The following is a 15,023-nucleotide window of genomic DNA, read 5'->3' on the forward strand; positions in this document are numbered from 1 at the left end:
TCGGCCAAGATCCATCTGACATTAACTATAATATTCCATATAATAAAGTATGATAGGCATCTTCTAAACCCAGACTGTACTTCAGGCATTTCTCTGTTGATGTGCTGTTCCAGTTGTTTTTGGATTATCTTCAGCTGAATCTTGCTTGCATGAGATATTAATAACACTGTCAATTTCTGCACTCTGTTGAGTCACCTTTCTTTGGAATGGTAACAAATATTGATCTCTTCCAGTCAGCTTGTCAGGTTGTTATCCTCCAGATTTCTTGGCACAACTTGGTGAGCACATCCAGGGCAGCATCTTTTTGTTGAAATATGTCAACTGGTATACCATCAATTCCTGGGGACTTGTTTTTTGCCAATTCTTTTTTTTTGCAGATGGTGGAATAAGTTTATTCTTATGTACAGAAGAGTCGGTGTGTACATCAGTCCAGTTTGGTGGCGAGTTCTTTGGCCTTGGCCTTCTCCAGCTTGGCGATGCGGGCCACTGACTTGGGCCCCAGGACGCTGCCTCCCCAGTGGCAGTGGATCTCATCATATCTGTCGTTGTAATTGGTTCTGATGGCTTCTACCAGCTTCGCCAGAGCACCTTTATTTTCTGGGTTCATCTGCATGAAGGCAACAGTGGTGCAGGTCTTCCAGTGGACAAAGCGGCTCAGCCTGGCCTTGCCCTTGATGATGCAGTAGGGAACACCCATCTTCTGACACAAGGCCGGCAGGAAGACCACCACCTCTATGGGGTCCACGTCGTGTGCGATCACCATCAGTTGGGCCTTCTTGTTCTCCACCAGGGTGGTGATCATATTCACCCCGGCACGGAGGACAGGATGTCTCTTTGTGGGGGTGTCTCCTTTGCCAGCAGCCTTCTCCAGCAGCCTCTGTTTCTTCTCCTTCTTGGTCTCTTGTCGGTAGTTGTGGGCCAGCGTCAGCAGCTGAGGAGCTGTCTGGCGGTCCAAGGCCTGGGTGAACTGGTTAATGGCAGGTGGCACCTTGAGTCGTTTGTAGAGGATTGCCCTCTGCCGCTGCAGCCGGATGTAGCGGGGCCATGATGAAGTGGGTAAGGTCAACTTTGGGTTGGATGTCCTGCCCGATGCCAACGTTTTTGGGCCTTTTCTCAAACAGGGGATTCACCACCTTCTTGGCCTCCTGCTTCTTGACCACGGCAGGCGCTGGGGCTACTTTCTTCCCCTTGGCCTTCTTTTCCTTTGGCATCTTGGGTGGATGGGTGACAGAGACATTTTTTTTTTGCCAATTCTTTCAGAGCAGCTTGAACTTCTTTCATCACCACAGGCTCTTGCTTATATATTGTTCCATGAAATTCTTCTGTGTCCACCAATTCCTTTTGGTACAATGACTGTATATTCTTTCCATCTTCTTTTAATGCTTCCTGGATCATTTAATATTCTGCCCAAAGCATCAGCTGTGAAAACTAGGCCAGGTGCTGATTGTGGAACAGACCACCAACTACTCCTATGCAAGCCACACTGAAGCTGAGGAAAATTAAACTGAATCCATGGGAAACAAAATGTGACCTTGAGTCTATCCTACTTGAAATTCAAAACCATCTCAGGAACAGGTTTAAGGTCTTGAACATTAATGAGCAAAGACCAGATAAGTCATGGGAGGATATCAAGAATATTATCGAGGAGGGAGCTCTGGTGGCCTAGTGGAAGAAGCTGCGCTGCAATCTTGAAGGTGCATGGTTTGAATCCACCAGATGCTCCACTGGAGAAGGAGGGTCTATCTCCTCCGGTGCCAGTCAGATCCGACTTGATGGTACACAACAAGAAGAGAAAAAAACAAAACAAAGAAACAAACGAAAATGAATATAATTCAGGAAGAATGCAAAAGGTCATTACAAAGACCAAGGAGGAAGAAAAGACCAAAATGCATGTCAGAAGAGACTCTATTGCTCCAGAGTACTGAGAAGCCAAAGCAAAGGGAAGAAATCAAGAAGTTAAGGGGCTGAACAGAAGATTTCAAAGGGCAGTGTGGGAAGACAAAATAAAGTATTATAATGAAAAGTGCAAAGAGCTGGAGTCAGAAAATCAAAGGTGCCAAACTCGCTCAGCATTACTTAAGCTGAGGGAACTGAAGAACAAATTCAAGCCTCAAGGGTGCTTTGGGCAGAATTATCTACATATTCAGTTTCAGAAACTCAACCTCACTGCTGTTGAATTGGAATGTATGCATACAGACCCCCCCATGGGGTTTCTGGCTGTATGTCACACGGGAGATCCTGCCTCTTTCAGACGAGCCACTGGTAGGTGTGACTCACTGCTGGACAGGCAAGTCCTCTCAGTTACAATGCAATTCCCTGCACACTATGCTGCCACTGTGCTTACATACAGTTTAAGCAATGCAAACAAATAATTAAACCATTGCTTAAGAAATATCAAGGCCAACTTGTAAAAGACATGAAAGCAGGAGTTCCCTGAGACCGTCTTGCTTCTAGAATTACTCTGTAAATATGAAAAGGACAAGGCATCTTTGACTTGCTAATGTCCTAAAACAAAGATTCTCACCACTGGGCTAATTGGAAGCATCATGATGGTGAAGAGACAGATTGTTCACAATTTTAGTTTGCTTGGCTCAACAACCAACACTCTTGGCACCGGCAGCCAGGAAATTAAAAGATGTATCATGATGGGTAAGTCTGCTGTTAGAGACCTCTCCAAAGTAATGAAGAGCAACGATGTCTGGAGACTAAGGTGCACCTGATATAGGTCATGGTTTTTGCAATAATCTGTGACGCGTCAGAGAGCTCGACAATGACTAGGGAGGACAGAAGAATTGATGCCTTTGAGCTGTGGTGCTGGAGAAGAGTATTGAATATACCATGGACTGCTAAGAAAACAAACAGGTTTGTCCTAGGTAGAGTTAAACCAGGCTGCTCCTTGGAGGCAAGGATTCTAAAGCTTCATCTGACATACTTTGGGCATGTTACAAGGAGGGACCAGTCCTTGGAGAGGGATGTTATGCTTGGGAGGGTAGAGCGATAGTGCAGGAGAGGAAGATCCTCAATGAGATGGATTGATTCAGTGATTGGGGTAATGGGAGTAGGTGTGCTAGAGACAGTGAGATTGGCCCAGGAAAGAGCAGGGTTTAGGGCTGTTGTACATAGGCTTGCTATGAGTTGTAGGCAACTTGATGGCACACAACAACAACAACAACAACAACAACAACGTCCTAAAAATGCACAAAGTCATTTCAATCAAAATACCTATATGCAACCTCTTGGTCACTTTTACTGAAAATAGCTTATTGTGTTTCTTAAACATATTCAATTAATGTGGAACATGAGAAGATTAGCTAAGTAGTAGATTTTATTGTAACTAAGATTGTGATGAAAAGAAGAATAAAGAGAAATGCTCTTGTAGAATTATAGTACCATTTTAGTATTCTGTGGATACAGAAATAATGTAAAAACGTGATTACAGGTGTATGCTGTGGCTGAAACATTTTGTGAAAGAGGCAGGATGTTATGTGATTTGGAAGCTGTGTAAATACCATTATTATACACAGACTTTCCCTGTACAACCCATAGTTAAATCCCTATCAAGTCCATTCTACTAAGATATTATGGGAGCTCAGTGGACAAAGAAAAAGAGCTATACCTAGTAGTATAGGAGGCGGCCTTGTTGAGTGGGCTGGGCAGGCAGCGTCTATACTGGCAGCCAGACTGTGTGGGGCAGAGGGAGGGTGCACAGAGGTGCATATGGAAACCAGGTGTGTGAGTACCAGGAACAAGGCTGGCAGTGGTAGCCCTGGCTCCTGGCCCCCTGTTGGAGCAGTTGCTTCCTGATCAAGGAGGGGAAGTCAATGTGAAGGAAGAAGCCCTACAGGGAATGGGATACACTGTGAAGCCCTGCTTCTTATTCACTTGTGGTGCCTGGGGTCTTTGAAACCATTACTCAGAATTCAAACTCACAGCTGTCAAGCCAAGTCTGACTCACAGGGACCCTCCACTGACCTCCTCGGCTGTCAATCACAGTGGAAGGAGAGTGCCCACCTTTCCCCACAGGACTGTGGGTGGATTCTGCAAACTACTGGGCATGCAGTACCTCTGGCAGCAGTACAACTTGCTATGGACTACGCCACCAGAGCCGTTCCTTATAACCAGTGCTGTTGTGAGTGCTGTCAAGGCGGATCCGGCCCATAGGTGACGCTCCAGCAGGTTGTCAGAGGCAGTAAATCTCATGGGAAGAGACTGCCCATCCGTCTCCCATGGAGCACCTGGTGGGTTGCACTGCATTCCTTTGGGATTGCAGCACAGTTTCTTACCACCAGGCCACTAGCATTCCCCTGAAACCATTAGGAGGAAATAACAAATAAAAGCAAGCTGATTTCCCTTTAGAAAATCAAAACAAAACAAAGTGAAATTTTGTGAGTATATGCTGTTGGACATTGCTGGACAGACATGAAGTGATGTGTATCTGTAGGCTTTGAAAAAATAGTCTTGCAGGAGTCCAGAATGAAGGCTGCATAGTGGAGTGGACCTGGGGGGCAGGGATTGTATAACAATGAAAGAATTTTTCTTTTACTTTTCAAAGATAAGAGCATACTGGGGTGGGGGATGGGTGGGTAGGGAGAAAAGTGCACCAATTAATGAATGGAAATCCAAAGTCTCTGTAAATTTTCATTAAAATTAATAATAATAAAAACTTAAAAAGAATAGTCTTGGTAGATGCCTTTGGTTTATGCTCAGAAAATTGGTAGTCAGATTAGAAGAATCACAAAACAAGTAGCACTAACTGGCCTCATTCTGCTCTGGAGAGCTTTTTTCCAGCAGGACAGGTCAGCCATAGCGCCTTTTGCCCAAACCAGTGAACTCTCCAGATCCTGCCCACTGCCGAGGGCCCCATTAAGCAAGTCTATTACTTGCATCTTAGTAGTGACCCTTGAAAAAGTTGGTACAGCTGAGCCGATTCTGATTCACTGAGAACCAAAAGAACAGAGGAGAACGTCTTCACAGGTTTCTAAGGCGGTAAACCTTAATGGAAGCACATGGCCACATAGTTCTTGTAAGGAGTAGCTGGTGGGTTTCAACTGCTGACCTTCTGGCTAATGGCCAAGCAGTTAATCTCTGCATCTCCAGGGCTCCTTGCTACTGGTGGGGTTGTGATAATTTCACATTCAACCCAGATAAGCTTACCAGTTCAGCCTGACACATTGACACCGACTGCTGCCATACATGGCAGGGATATTAGTGTTACAGGGCCCTGCTTGTATTTAATAAAGTTTAAGGAATCCTGACCAGAGTAGTGAATTCCCCAGAATCCATGTTTCAATCTGAAACTGAGTTGCTAAATCTTATTTTTATAATGCCCAAATTTTGGAGTAAATCTAGTTGTCCTTCTGAATTCTGTGTTCCCTTACAGACAAAATTCTTTCTCTTCAAGTGTTCTTTTCCTAATGCCCTTTTTCTTCCCTATTCCCACATATGTCTGCCAAAAAAAAAAAAAGTCATTTTAGTCATCTTTCAGACTTGGGGTACAAGAGGCCACAAGAACATCTGATTTCCATCATACTGAGGTATCATGAAAAGTTCCCTAACTACCAGTTTGGTGCTGTTGGTCACCTTTTGCTTCTGCATTTTTTTTTCAAGCACAGCCATGTTTAATATTGTGAAATACGATCTGTCTCCTACTCTCCCCTCCCTCCTGAGCAGTGATAAATTTCAGAGCATGCTCAGCAGAATTGGATTGCATTATGCACAGTACACATGTTCATCACCCAAATTCTGCTCCCCAGAACGCAGACAAGAACAATGAATTACTGAGGCTTCAGAATCTAAGCTCCTCAGGATACCCTGATTTTATTAGCTAGTGAATATCAAAAGAAATGCCATATCTGTGGTTTTCTCTCTCAGTGAAGCCCTACGCTGTAGGCAGCAGCCTCTGCTCCCCGACTATGCTGTGCGGGTGGTGTGCTGCTGTAGCACCTGTGCCACGGCCCTGCAGTCCGTCACCTCCTCCGGCAGGCAGCCGTCCTGGTCACGCAGTGTGGGGTCGGCGCCAGACTGCAGCAGCAGCTCCACGATGTCCACAAACTCGCAGGCCGCAGCTGGAAGGACAAATACGAAGATAAGCATACTGTGAGACAAAGAAAAATAACCGTACCGGAAGAAGGACAAGTGCAGAAGTCATCAGAGTGGCTGCAGGAGGCTGGCCAGTCCTCTGAGAGCTGGTACCTAGAGAGGGGCCCTCAAGTCTGAGGAAGACCAGGGGCACCTTTTTGACTGCCTGAGAAACAAACAAATTTCCTTTTTTCACTAAAAGGGATGTAGAGTTGTTGTGTTTGTTTTTTTTTTTTAAAAACTCTACTCTTAAAGGCTGAGATAAAGGACCAAAAAACCCTAGTGTTGTACATCAATCTATAGGTAGAAATATATATGTTATGAAAAAACCTTATAAATAATGTAAAGTCAAAGGAAAATTTTGATTGTGTCAATGAAGAGGGGTGATATAAATGTGTAAGTACCACAATTTACAATTTGACAGCTAAATAAAAAAATTGGCCCAGTAATCAAAACATCCCCTTTGCTGAGGTTTATTTGTTAAACATTAAATGCTATTGATAAGTCCCAGGTGTAGGAGGAAGAAAAAAAGGACCTATAGATATGAAGACTTCTTGTAAAGGTAGCATGGTATTGCTCTGTTCTGTCCTTTTCATATTTGTTCAGAGATAACAAACATGGTTTAACTATAAAGAAGATGAAGACAACTTTAATACAAATTTCTGGGAAGTGGTACTCTCTGGGGAGTGGCAGGAAGGGCCATGTATTAGTCACATATGTTGTTGTTACTATATGCTGTCAAGTCAGAACCGACACATAACTGATTTTCCAGCAGGTTTTCAGAGGCAGTAAATTGCACAGTAGGACACACTGCCCATCTTTTCTCCGGTGGAGTAACTGGTGGATTAGAATGCATACTTTTGTGCTGTCCGTGCAATTCCTTATCACTAAGCAACCAGATGGGAAGCAGGAATGGCATGCACTTCATACAAAACATGCCTCTGGAAACTCTATGAACTATGATAAATGATGATAGTTGTAGAGAGGCTTTAGGCCTTTTGTTCATAGGGTTACTATGAGTTGTGCTCAACACGAAGGCAATCAAAAACAACAACAAGAAGCAGCAACCAGAACTCTCTTCAAAAATATAGTTGACATTTTAGATCTTAAACTAGGAATTGTTAACATTTATAATGTTATATTTTAAGTTCTTCATACATACTTCATATACTGTTTTATAGTGAGTTATACTACACAATAGAACTTAATAAGGAAGTGTTTCAGGGTTGTATTCTCTCTCCGTATCTATTTAATCTGTGTGTTGAGCAAATTATTTGAGAAGCTGGACTCTATGAAGACAAGTGTGGCATCAGGATTGGAGAGAGACTCATCAATAATCTGTGCTATGCAGATGACACAAACTTGCTTGGTGAAAGTGAGGACGACCTGAAGCAGTTGTTTCAGAAGATCAAATAATACAGCTTTCATTATGGACTCTATCTCAATGTAAAGAAAACAAACATTCTTACCACTGGACCAATAGGTAACATCATGACGGATGGAGAGGAAATTGAAACTGTCAATAACTTCATCTTGCTTGGATCCACAATTAACAGCCTTGGTAACAGCAGTCAGGAAATAAGGAGATACACTGCACTGGGAAAATCTGTAGTTAGTGACCTCTCCAAATTATTGAGGAGTAATGATGTCAGTTTGAGGACTAAGGTGTGTTAGATTCAGGCCATAGTCTTTCCAATCACTTGCTATACATCTGAGAGCTGGACAATGAATAAGGATGACAAAAGAAGAATTGAAGCTTTTGAGCTGTAGTGTTGGGGAAGAGCACTGAACATTCTTTGGACCGCCAAAAGAGCAAACAGTTATGTGTTGGAGAGGGTGCAGCCAGAGTGCTCTCTTTGAAGGCAAGAATGATGAGGCTTTGCCTCACATACTTTGGGAATTTTGCTAGGAGGGACTATTCCTTGGAAAGGGACATGATGCTAAGAAGGGTGGAGGGTTGCAACGTAAAAGTAGAGGAAGACCCTCAACCAGGTGGGTTGACATGGTGACTGCTGCAATGGATTCTTGTGTCAGGAAGGGTGAGGATGATACAAAATAGAATAGGGTTCAGATCTTTTGTTCATAGGGTCATTATGAATCGTACTAGCCTCAATGGCACCTAAGAACAATGACGACAACAACAACATACCACATAACAACAGTTAAAAGTAAAAGGTGAAGAAAAAGGAAAGAAAGATAAGCAGCTTGAATCAATGGCCATTTTATTGAGCATATACTGCATAGTTCTGCCAAGGATACAGACAAGATTCCTGCTCTTGGAAAATGTGGCATAGAACAGGAATCCAATATGTATTTGGTAAGTTCTAATAAAAAAGAATGAAATTAGTATTAGGGTAGAGACATAATAAAGTAAAACAAAACCAGAAACAACTCTAAAGCCAGGTGATAAGGAAAAAATGGAGATCAGAATCAAGTCTGGGTTTTATCAAGTGACTCACAGGCCTGTGAGGAAGGTGATTGTGTGCTATGTGCTGTCAAGCTGACTATATGACACAGAGTGATTCTATGAACAACAGACAAATACTCTGTGTCGTCCTCAAGTCCACTGTTGCAGCCATGGTGTCATTCTGTCTCTGTAAGAGTACTTCCTCTATTGCTGATCCTCTACTTTTCTCAGTCTGATGTCTTTTTCCAAGGACTGGTCCCTCCTGACAATAAGCCCAAAGTATGTGAGATAAAGTTTCACCATGCTTGCCCTGTAAAGAGCGGCCTGGTTATATTTCCTCCAAGCCAGACTGGTCTATTCTTTTGGTAGTTAATGGAATACTCTGTAGTTGTCGCCAATGCCACTTTTCAAAGAAATCAGTTCTTCATTCATTATCCTTACCTAACTTTCAGATGCATAGGAAGCAAGTAAAAATACTGTGGTTTGGATCAGGTGCACCTTGGTCTTTAAACGGTTATCACTGCCCTTTATAACTTTAGAGAGGTGTTTTCCCAAGGCACTATCTCTTTTATTTTTTTGACGGCTGATACAATGAGTGCTGATTGTTGACCCACGTAAAATGAAATAACTGACAACTTCAATCTTGTCTCCGACTATCATGATGTTGTCTATTGGTTTAGTGGTGAGGATTTTTGTTTTCTTAATTTTGAGATGTAATCCACACTGAAGTTTGCAGTCTTTGGTTTTCTGCAGTAAGCGCTTCAAGTCTTTTTTCCCTTTTTGCAAAGTTGTCATCTGAAGTTTATGAGTCTTCCTCTAATCTTGGTGCCATATTCTTTTAATATAGTCTTGTTTCTCAAATTATTAGCTCAATATACATACTGAATAGATATAGAGAAAGGATACAACCTTGATGCACACCTTTCTCGATTTCAAACTATGCAGGGTTCTCTTGCTCTGTTCAGACAACTACTTCTTCGTCTATGTATAGGTTTCTCATGAGTACAAGTGTTATCTGTAATTTTTAAAAAATTTCTTTATTTTTCATTTCAGTGAACATCTACAGAGATTTTGGAATTCCATTCATTCATTGTTGCACCCCTCTCCCTGCCCCCCCTCCCCCACTCCCAACCCCGGTTTGTTCCTCTCCTTCAAACGCAAAAGAAAAACTCCCTCACTGGTACGGAATCCCCCCCACACCTCCCCAACCCCAAATATAATCCACTCTGCAACCCTCATTCTGTACTCTTACGATAAACATAATGCCCTAAAATATAAAATATTCTCTCCCCCAAAGACTTCAATGCCGTAAACATATTTCATCCAGTTTTTCTCAGTCTTACCCCCACCCCGATGCCAGCCTCATTCTACAACAGTGGCACCATATAGCATTTGCCCTTTGTGACTGAGATACCTCACTCAGCATAATGTCCTCCAGGGTCACCCATTTTATCTGTAATTTGTTACAATCCACACAAACGCCTCTTCCCCTCCAACACTGTATGAGTATGGTGTAGTCAAGAAAACCACAAGTAAACATCTGGTTTCAGCCACAATCCACCTAACACCAGCCATATCCCATGTATCATGGTTTCTTCTAAATTCAGTTTGAATTTCTGTACGTCAATGTACTGTTCTAGCTTTAAAAGTAATTTCCAGCAAGTTTTTATTTGCATGTGATAATAATTATATTGCTTATGATTTCTGCACTCTGTTAGATTGCCTTATTTTGAAATGGGAACAAATATGGATTTCTATTAGTCAAGTTGGCCAGGTAGCTGTCTTCCAAATTTTCTTGGCATAGGCTAATAAGTATGTCCAGGGCTACATCCATTCATTAAAAAACTTATTGGTATTAAATCAATTCCTGGGGCCTTACTTTTTGTGAATGCCAACTTGAACTACTTCTTCCTTCATTACCACTGTGTTATGATCATATATATACACTACTTCCCGAAATGGTTCAGTGTCAACCAAGTTTTTTTTTAAATGAATCTTTTTGGTACAAAGACTCTGTGTATGTATTCTTTTGATCTTCTGATGTTGCCTCATCATTCAAGATTTTGCCCTAGAATACTTCAATACTGCAACTCAAGGCTTGAAATTGTTCCTTTGTCCTTTCCACTTGAGAAATGCTGCGTGTGTTCATCCCTTTTCGTTTTCTAACTCCAGCACTTCATGGTTTTTTATAATACTTTTCTTTGTCCTCTCGAGCTGCCCTTTGAAATAATTTGTTCATCTCTCTTAGCATCTCTACATTTTATTTTGCTCTTAAGGTTATAGCACTTACAGATTATAGTCTTCCCTTTTGGGTATAGCACTTGTCTATCAGTTTACTGTACTGCAGTGTCTTATGCTGGAAGCAATGCCACTGGTATTTCAAATACTGGCAGGGTCATCCATGGTGGACAGGTTTAAATGCAACTTCTAGACAGACTAAGAAGCAGCACTGGCCATCCACTTCTAAAATAACAAGCCTTTGAAACCCTATGAGTAACAGAGTAATACTGTTGAATATCATGCAGGAAGATGAACCTTTCAAATTGGAAGACTCTAAAAAAATGATAAGAAAAGCGGAAAATATTCATAGAAAATGAAATATATGAAGTATGAATCTAGGAAAGTTTGAACTTTAAAAAAATGAAATAAAATGTATAAAGATTAACATCCTAGGCATTACAGAGCTGAAATGGACTGGTAGTAGTCATTCTGAATCAGATAATCACATATCAGGAATAACAAACTGATGAGGAGTGGTGTCACACACAAAGTAAAAAAGAACATTTCAAGATTTATACTGTGATAAGATACTATCCATATGCATATAAAAGAGACCTGTTAATGCAACTATACCACCCACAAAAGCTAAAAAAAAAAAAAAAAAGTAAAAAATTGGAGATTTTTTTTGCAGTCTGAAATCAATCTAACCATAAATCAATCTGGCCACATTTTGTCATCTGAAACCAATCTAACAAGAAATGAAGATCCATTAATAATAATAATTGGTGATTGGAATGCAAAAGTTGGAAATAAAGAAGGACCAGCAGTTGGAAAATATGGCCTTGGAGACAGAAATGAGGCTGGAAATTGAATGATACAATTCTGTACACCAGGGATTTATTCACTGCAAATATATTTTTAAAAATAATGTAAACAGTGATATGGACATCATCTAAATGGATAACACAGGAATTAGACTGATTACGTATGTGGTAAAAGTTAACACAGAAGCGCAACGTTGTTGCTGTTGTTATGTGCCATTGAGTTGACTGTGATGCACAGTGACCCTATGTGCAATAGCTCTGAACCCTGTTCTATCTTGAGCCAATCTCACTGTCTATGACACACCTACCCCCATTACCCCAGTTACTATGTCAATCCATTTCACCTGGGCTCTTCCTTGCCTGTGCTGTCCTTAGACCCTTCCAAGCATGATGTCTATGATATCCTTCTCCCTCCTGTCCACATGCCCAAACTATGTGAGACAAAGCTCAATATTAGCAATTAAAACAAGGCCAGTGGTTGACTGTGGAACAGACCATCAATTTTTCATGTGCAAGTTCAAACTGAAGCTGAAGAAAATGAAAGTCAGTCCATTAGAACCAAAATACCATCTTAAGTCTACCCCAATGGATTTTAAAACCATCTCAAAACTAGATCTGATATACTGAACACTGATGACCAAAGATCAGATGAGTTGTGGATAAGGATACCACCATGAAGAAAGTAAAAGGCCCTGCAAAGACAGGAAGAAAAGACAAGACCAAAAGGGATGTCAGAAGAGACTCTAAGTGAGAAAGGAAGTAGCATAATTTGGTTTCTGTATTAAGATGGATTGTTGGGTTTGTTTACCCCCTCCCCTTTTTATTAGGATGGAAGGACCAACTGAAGGGGTGCTCTGGTGGTGTAGTCCGTAGGGAGCTGTGCTGTTAAGTCAGTGGTGGCACCTCTCTAGCCACTCAAATCTACCAGCGCGTGGAGGGAGAACAATGAGCAAGCTCTTCTTGTTTGATTTACAGCCTCCAAAAAACCTGGAAGTGAGCCAGCCCCGAGCTATTAGATTGCTAATTCTATAAAGTGATTTGGTGAGCCTCGAGCAATAGACCAATCAGGACTGTAGTTGTCCATTAGGGAAGGGGTTAGGAGGCCGTGAATTGGACAGTGTCAGCAGGAATATTGTAGTTGTTAAATGCTGTCTAGTTACCTATGGCCTATAGCAACCCTATGTACAGCAGCTCTGAAGCCTACCAGTCTCACTGATTCTGACACAACAATCCTCATTACCCCATTACTGTATCAATTCATCTCATCCGGGGTCTTCCACTCCTGTGCTGTCCCTCCACCCTTCCAAGCATGAAGTCCTTCTCTAACGATAGGTCCTTCCTGGCCATGTGCCCAAAGTATGTAAGAGAGAGCTTCAAAATCCTAGCTTCCATGTCTTTTGCCCATTTTGTAATTGGGTCATCAGTCTTTTTCTTGTGGAGGCCCAGGAGTATTCTGTAAACTTTTGTTATAAGACTCTTGTCTTAGATGGTATTACCAAATGTTTGTTCCCAGTCTGTAGGATTTTTTTTCACCCTGTTAGAAAGTTTTTTATGCACACATGGATTTAATCTTTAGAAGGTCCCATGCATCATTTTTATCCTCTTCAGACTGTGCACTCTGGTTGTATTTGGCAGTCTCTTTATACCTTGGACTAGTGCTTCTAAGCTTGATCCCAGTTTGTCTCTTATGAACGTTATGGTTTTAGGCTTTACTCCCAGGTCTCTGATGCAACCTAGTTTATTTTTGTGTATGGTGTGAGGTGCAGCTTTCTGCAGTCCAGTTTTGCCAGCACCATTTGTTGAAGAGGTTGTAATCTCCCCATTTGATAGCTTTGATTTCCTTGTCAAATATCAGTTGACCATAGATAGCTAGGTCCATTTCTGGGTTCTTAATTCTGTTCCATTGGTCTATGTGCCTCTCATTTGTACCAGTACCATGCTGTTTTGGTTACTATTGCTGTGTAGTAGGTTTTGAGGTCAAGAAGTGTTTTGCTTATTCGGGGTCTCTTACCTCTCCAAATAAATTTGATAATTTCCCTTTCAATTTCCTTGAAAAATAAATTTGGTATCTGGAGTGGGATTGCATTGAACATGTAGAATGCTTTTGGTAGGATTGTCACTTGGAAAGAATTTTCACAGAGGAAGATATTCAAATGGCAAACAGACACATGAAGAAATGCTCCAAATCACTAAAGAGATGCAGTAAGAGAGATGCAAATCAAAACCACAATGAGGTACCATCTCATTCCAGTAACAGCGGCGAAGTTTAACAGGGCAGCAAGTGATGAATGTTGGAGAGGATGTGGAAAAGGAACTCATACATTTTTGTGGGATTGTAAAATGGTACAACCCTTCTGGAAAGCAGTTTGGCACTTCCTCAAAAAGCTGAACATAGAAATACAATATGACCCAGCTATTCCACTAGTTGGAATATACCCTAAGAATATGAGAACTGAGGCACAAACTGTACACCAATGTTCATAGCAGCATTACTCACCATTGCAAGAACATGGAAACAGCGCAAATGTCCCAACCACAAATGAATAGATTGAGAAATTATAGTACATTCACAAAATGGAATACTATGCAGCAAGCAGGAGCAATGACTTTGTAAATCATTATCTAACTTGGGAGGGATTGGAGAGCATTATGCTGAGTGAACTAACTCAGTCCCACAAGGCTAAATATTGTATAAAACCATTATTGTAAGGGAGCTCTGATGGCCTAGTGGCAAGAAGTTGCCACACCAGAGGTACGCAGTCCACCAGATGCTCTGCCGGAGAAGGAGGGACAATCTCCTCCTGTACCAGTCTGATTTGATGGTACACACAAGCACAAAATAATAATTTTTTTTAAAAACATCCATTATTGTAGAACGAGTATAAGGATCCAAGAGGGGTGGGAGAGGTTGGAAGCAGAGGGATAAGGATGTGCAGGGGTTATTGGGTTGTTGTTATTTGCCATCGTGCAACTCATAGTGACCCTATGTACAACAGCCCTAAACCCTGCTCTGTCCTATGCCAATCTCACTGCCTCTGACACACCCATCCCGATTACCCCAGTCACTTAATCAATCCACCTCATAGAGGGCCTTCCCCTCCTGCGCTGTCCCTCCACCCTCCCAAGCATGATATCCCTCTCCAAGTACCTGCCCCTCCTCACAACATGTCCAAAGTATGTCAGACGAAGCCCCAGAATCTTTGCCTCCAAGGAGTAGCCTGGTTTAACCCTCTCCAGGATCAATCTGTTTGTTTTCTTGGCAGTCAATAGTACATTCAATACTCTTTTCCAGCACCACAGCTCAAAGGCATTAATTCTTCTTTTGTCCTCCCTAGTCATTGTTCAACTTTCTGATGCATAACATGTGATTACAAAGACCATGGCCTGTATCATATGCACCTTAGTCTCCAGAGAGACACCGTTGCTCTTGAGTACTTTAGAGAGGTCCCTAACAGCAGACTTTCCCATCGCAATACGTTTTTGATTTCCTGGCT

General features: G+C 41.8%; 1 protein-coding gene and 1 pseudogene across 1 annotated transcript in view; both read right to left on the reverse strand.

Moving 5' to 3' along the window:
* Positions 1-424: 424 nt before the first annotated feature.
* Positions 425-1,211, reverse strand: LOC102843116 (annotated as a pseudogene).
* Positions 1,212-5,910: 4,699 nt separating this feature from the next.
* Positions 5,911-15,023, reverse strand: part of LOC102843525 (acyl-CoA-binding domain-containing protein 6-like) — a 336,108-nt gene continuing 326,995 nt past the window's right edge. The window contains exon 8 of the mRNA XM_006887775.1: positions 5,911-6,065. Within this exon, the coding sequence (XP_006887837.1) occupies positions 5,911-6,065 (155 nt within the window). The remainder of the gene's footprint in view (positions 6,066-15,023) is intronic.

This window comes from Elephantulus edwardii, unplaced genomic scaffold (genome assembly GCF_000299155.1).
Source record: "Elephantulus edwardii isolate Elephantulus edwardi_28Jun2011 unplaced genomic scaffold, EleEdw1.0 scaffold00061, whole genome shotgun sequence".
NCBI lineage: Eukaryota > Metazoa > Chordata > Mammalia > Macroscelidea > Macroscelididae > Elephantulus > Elephantulus edwardii.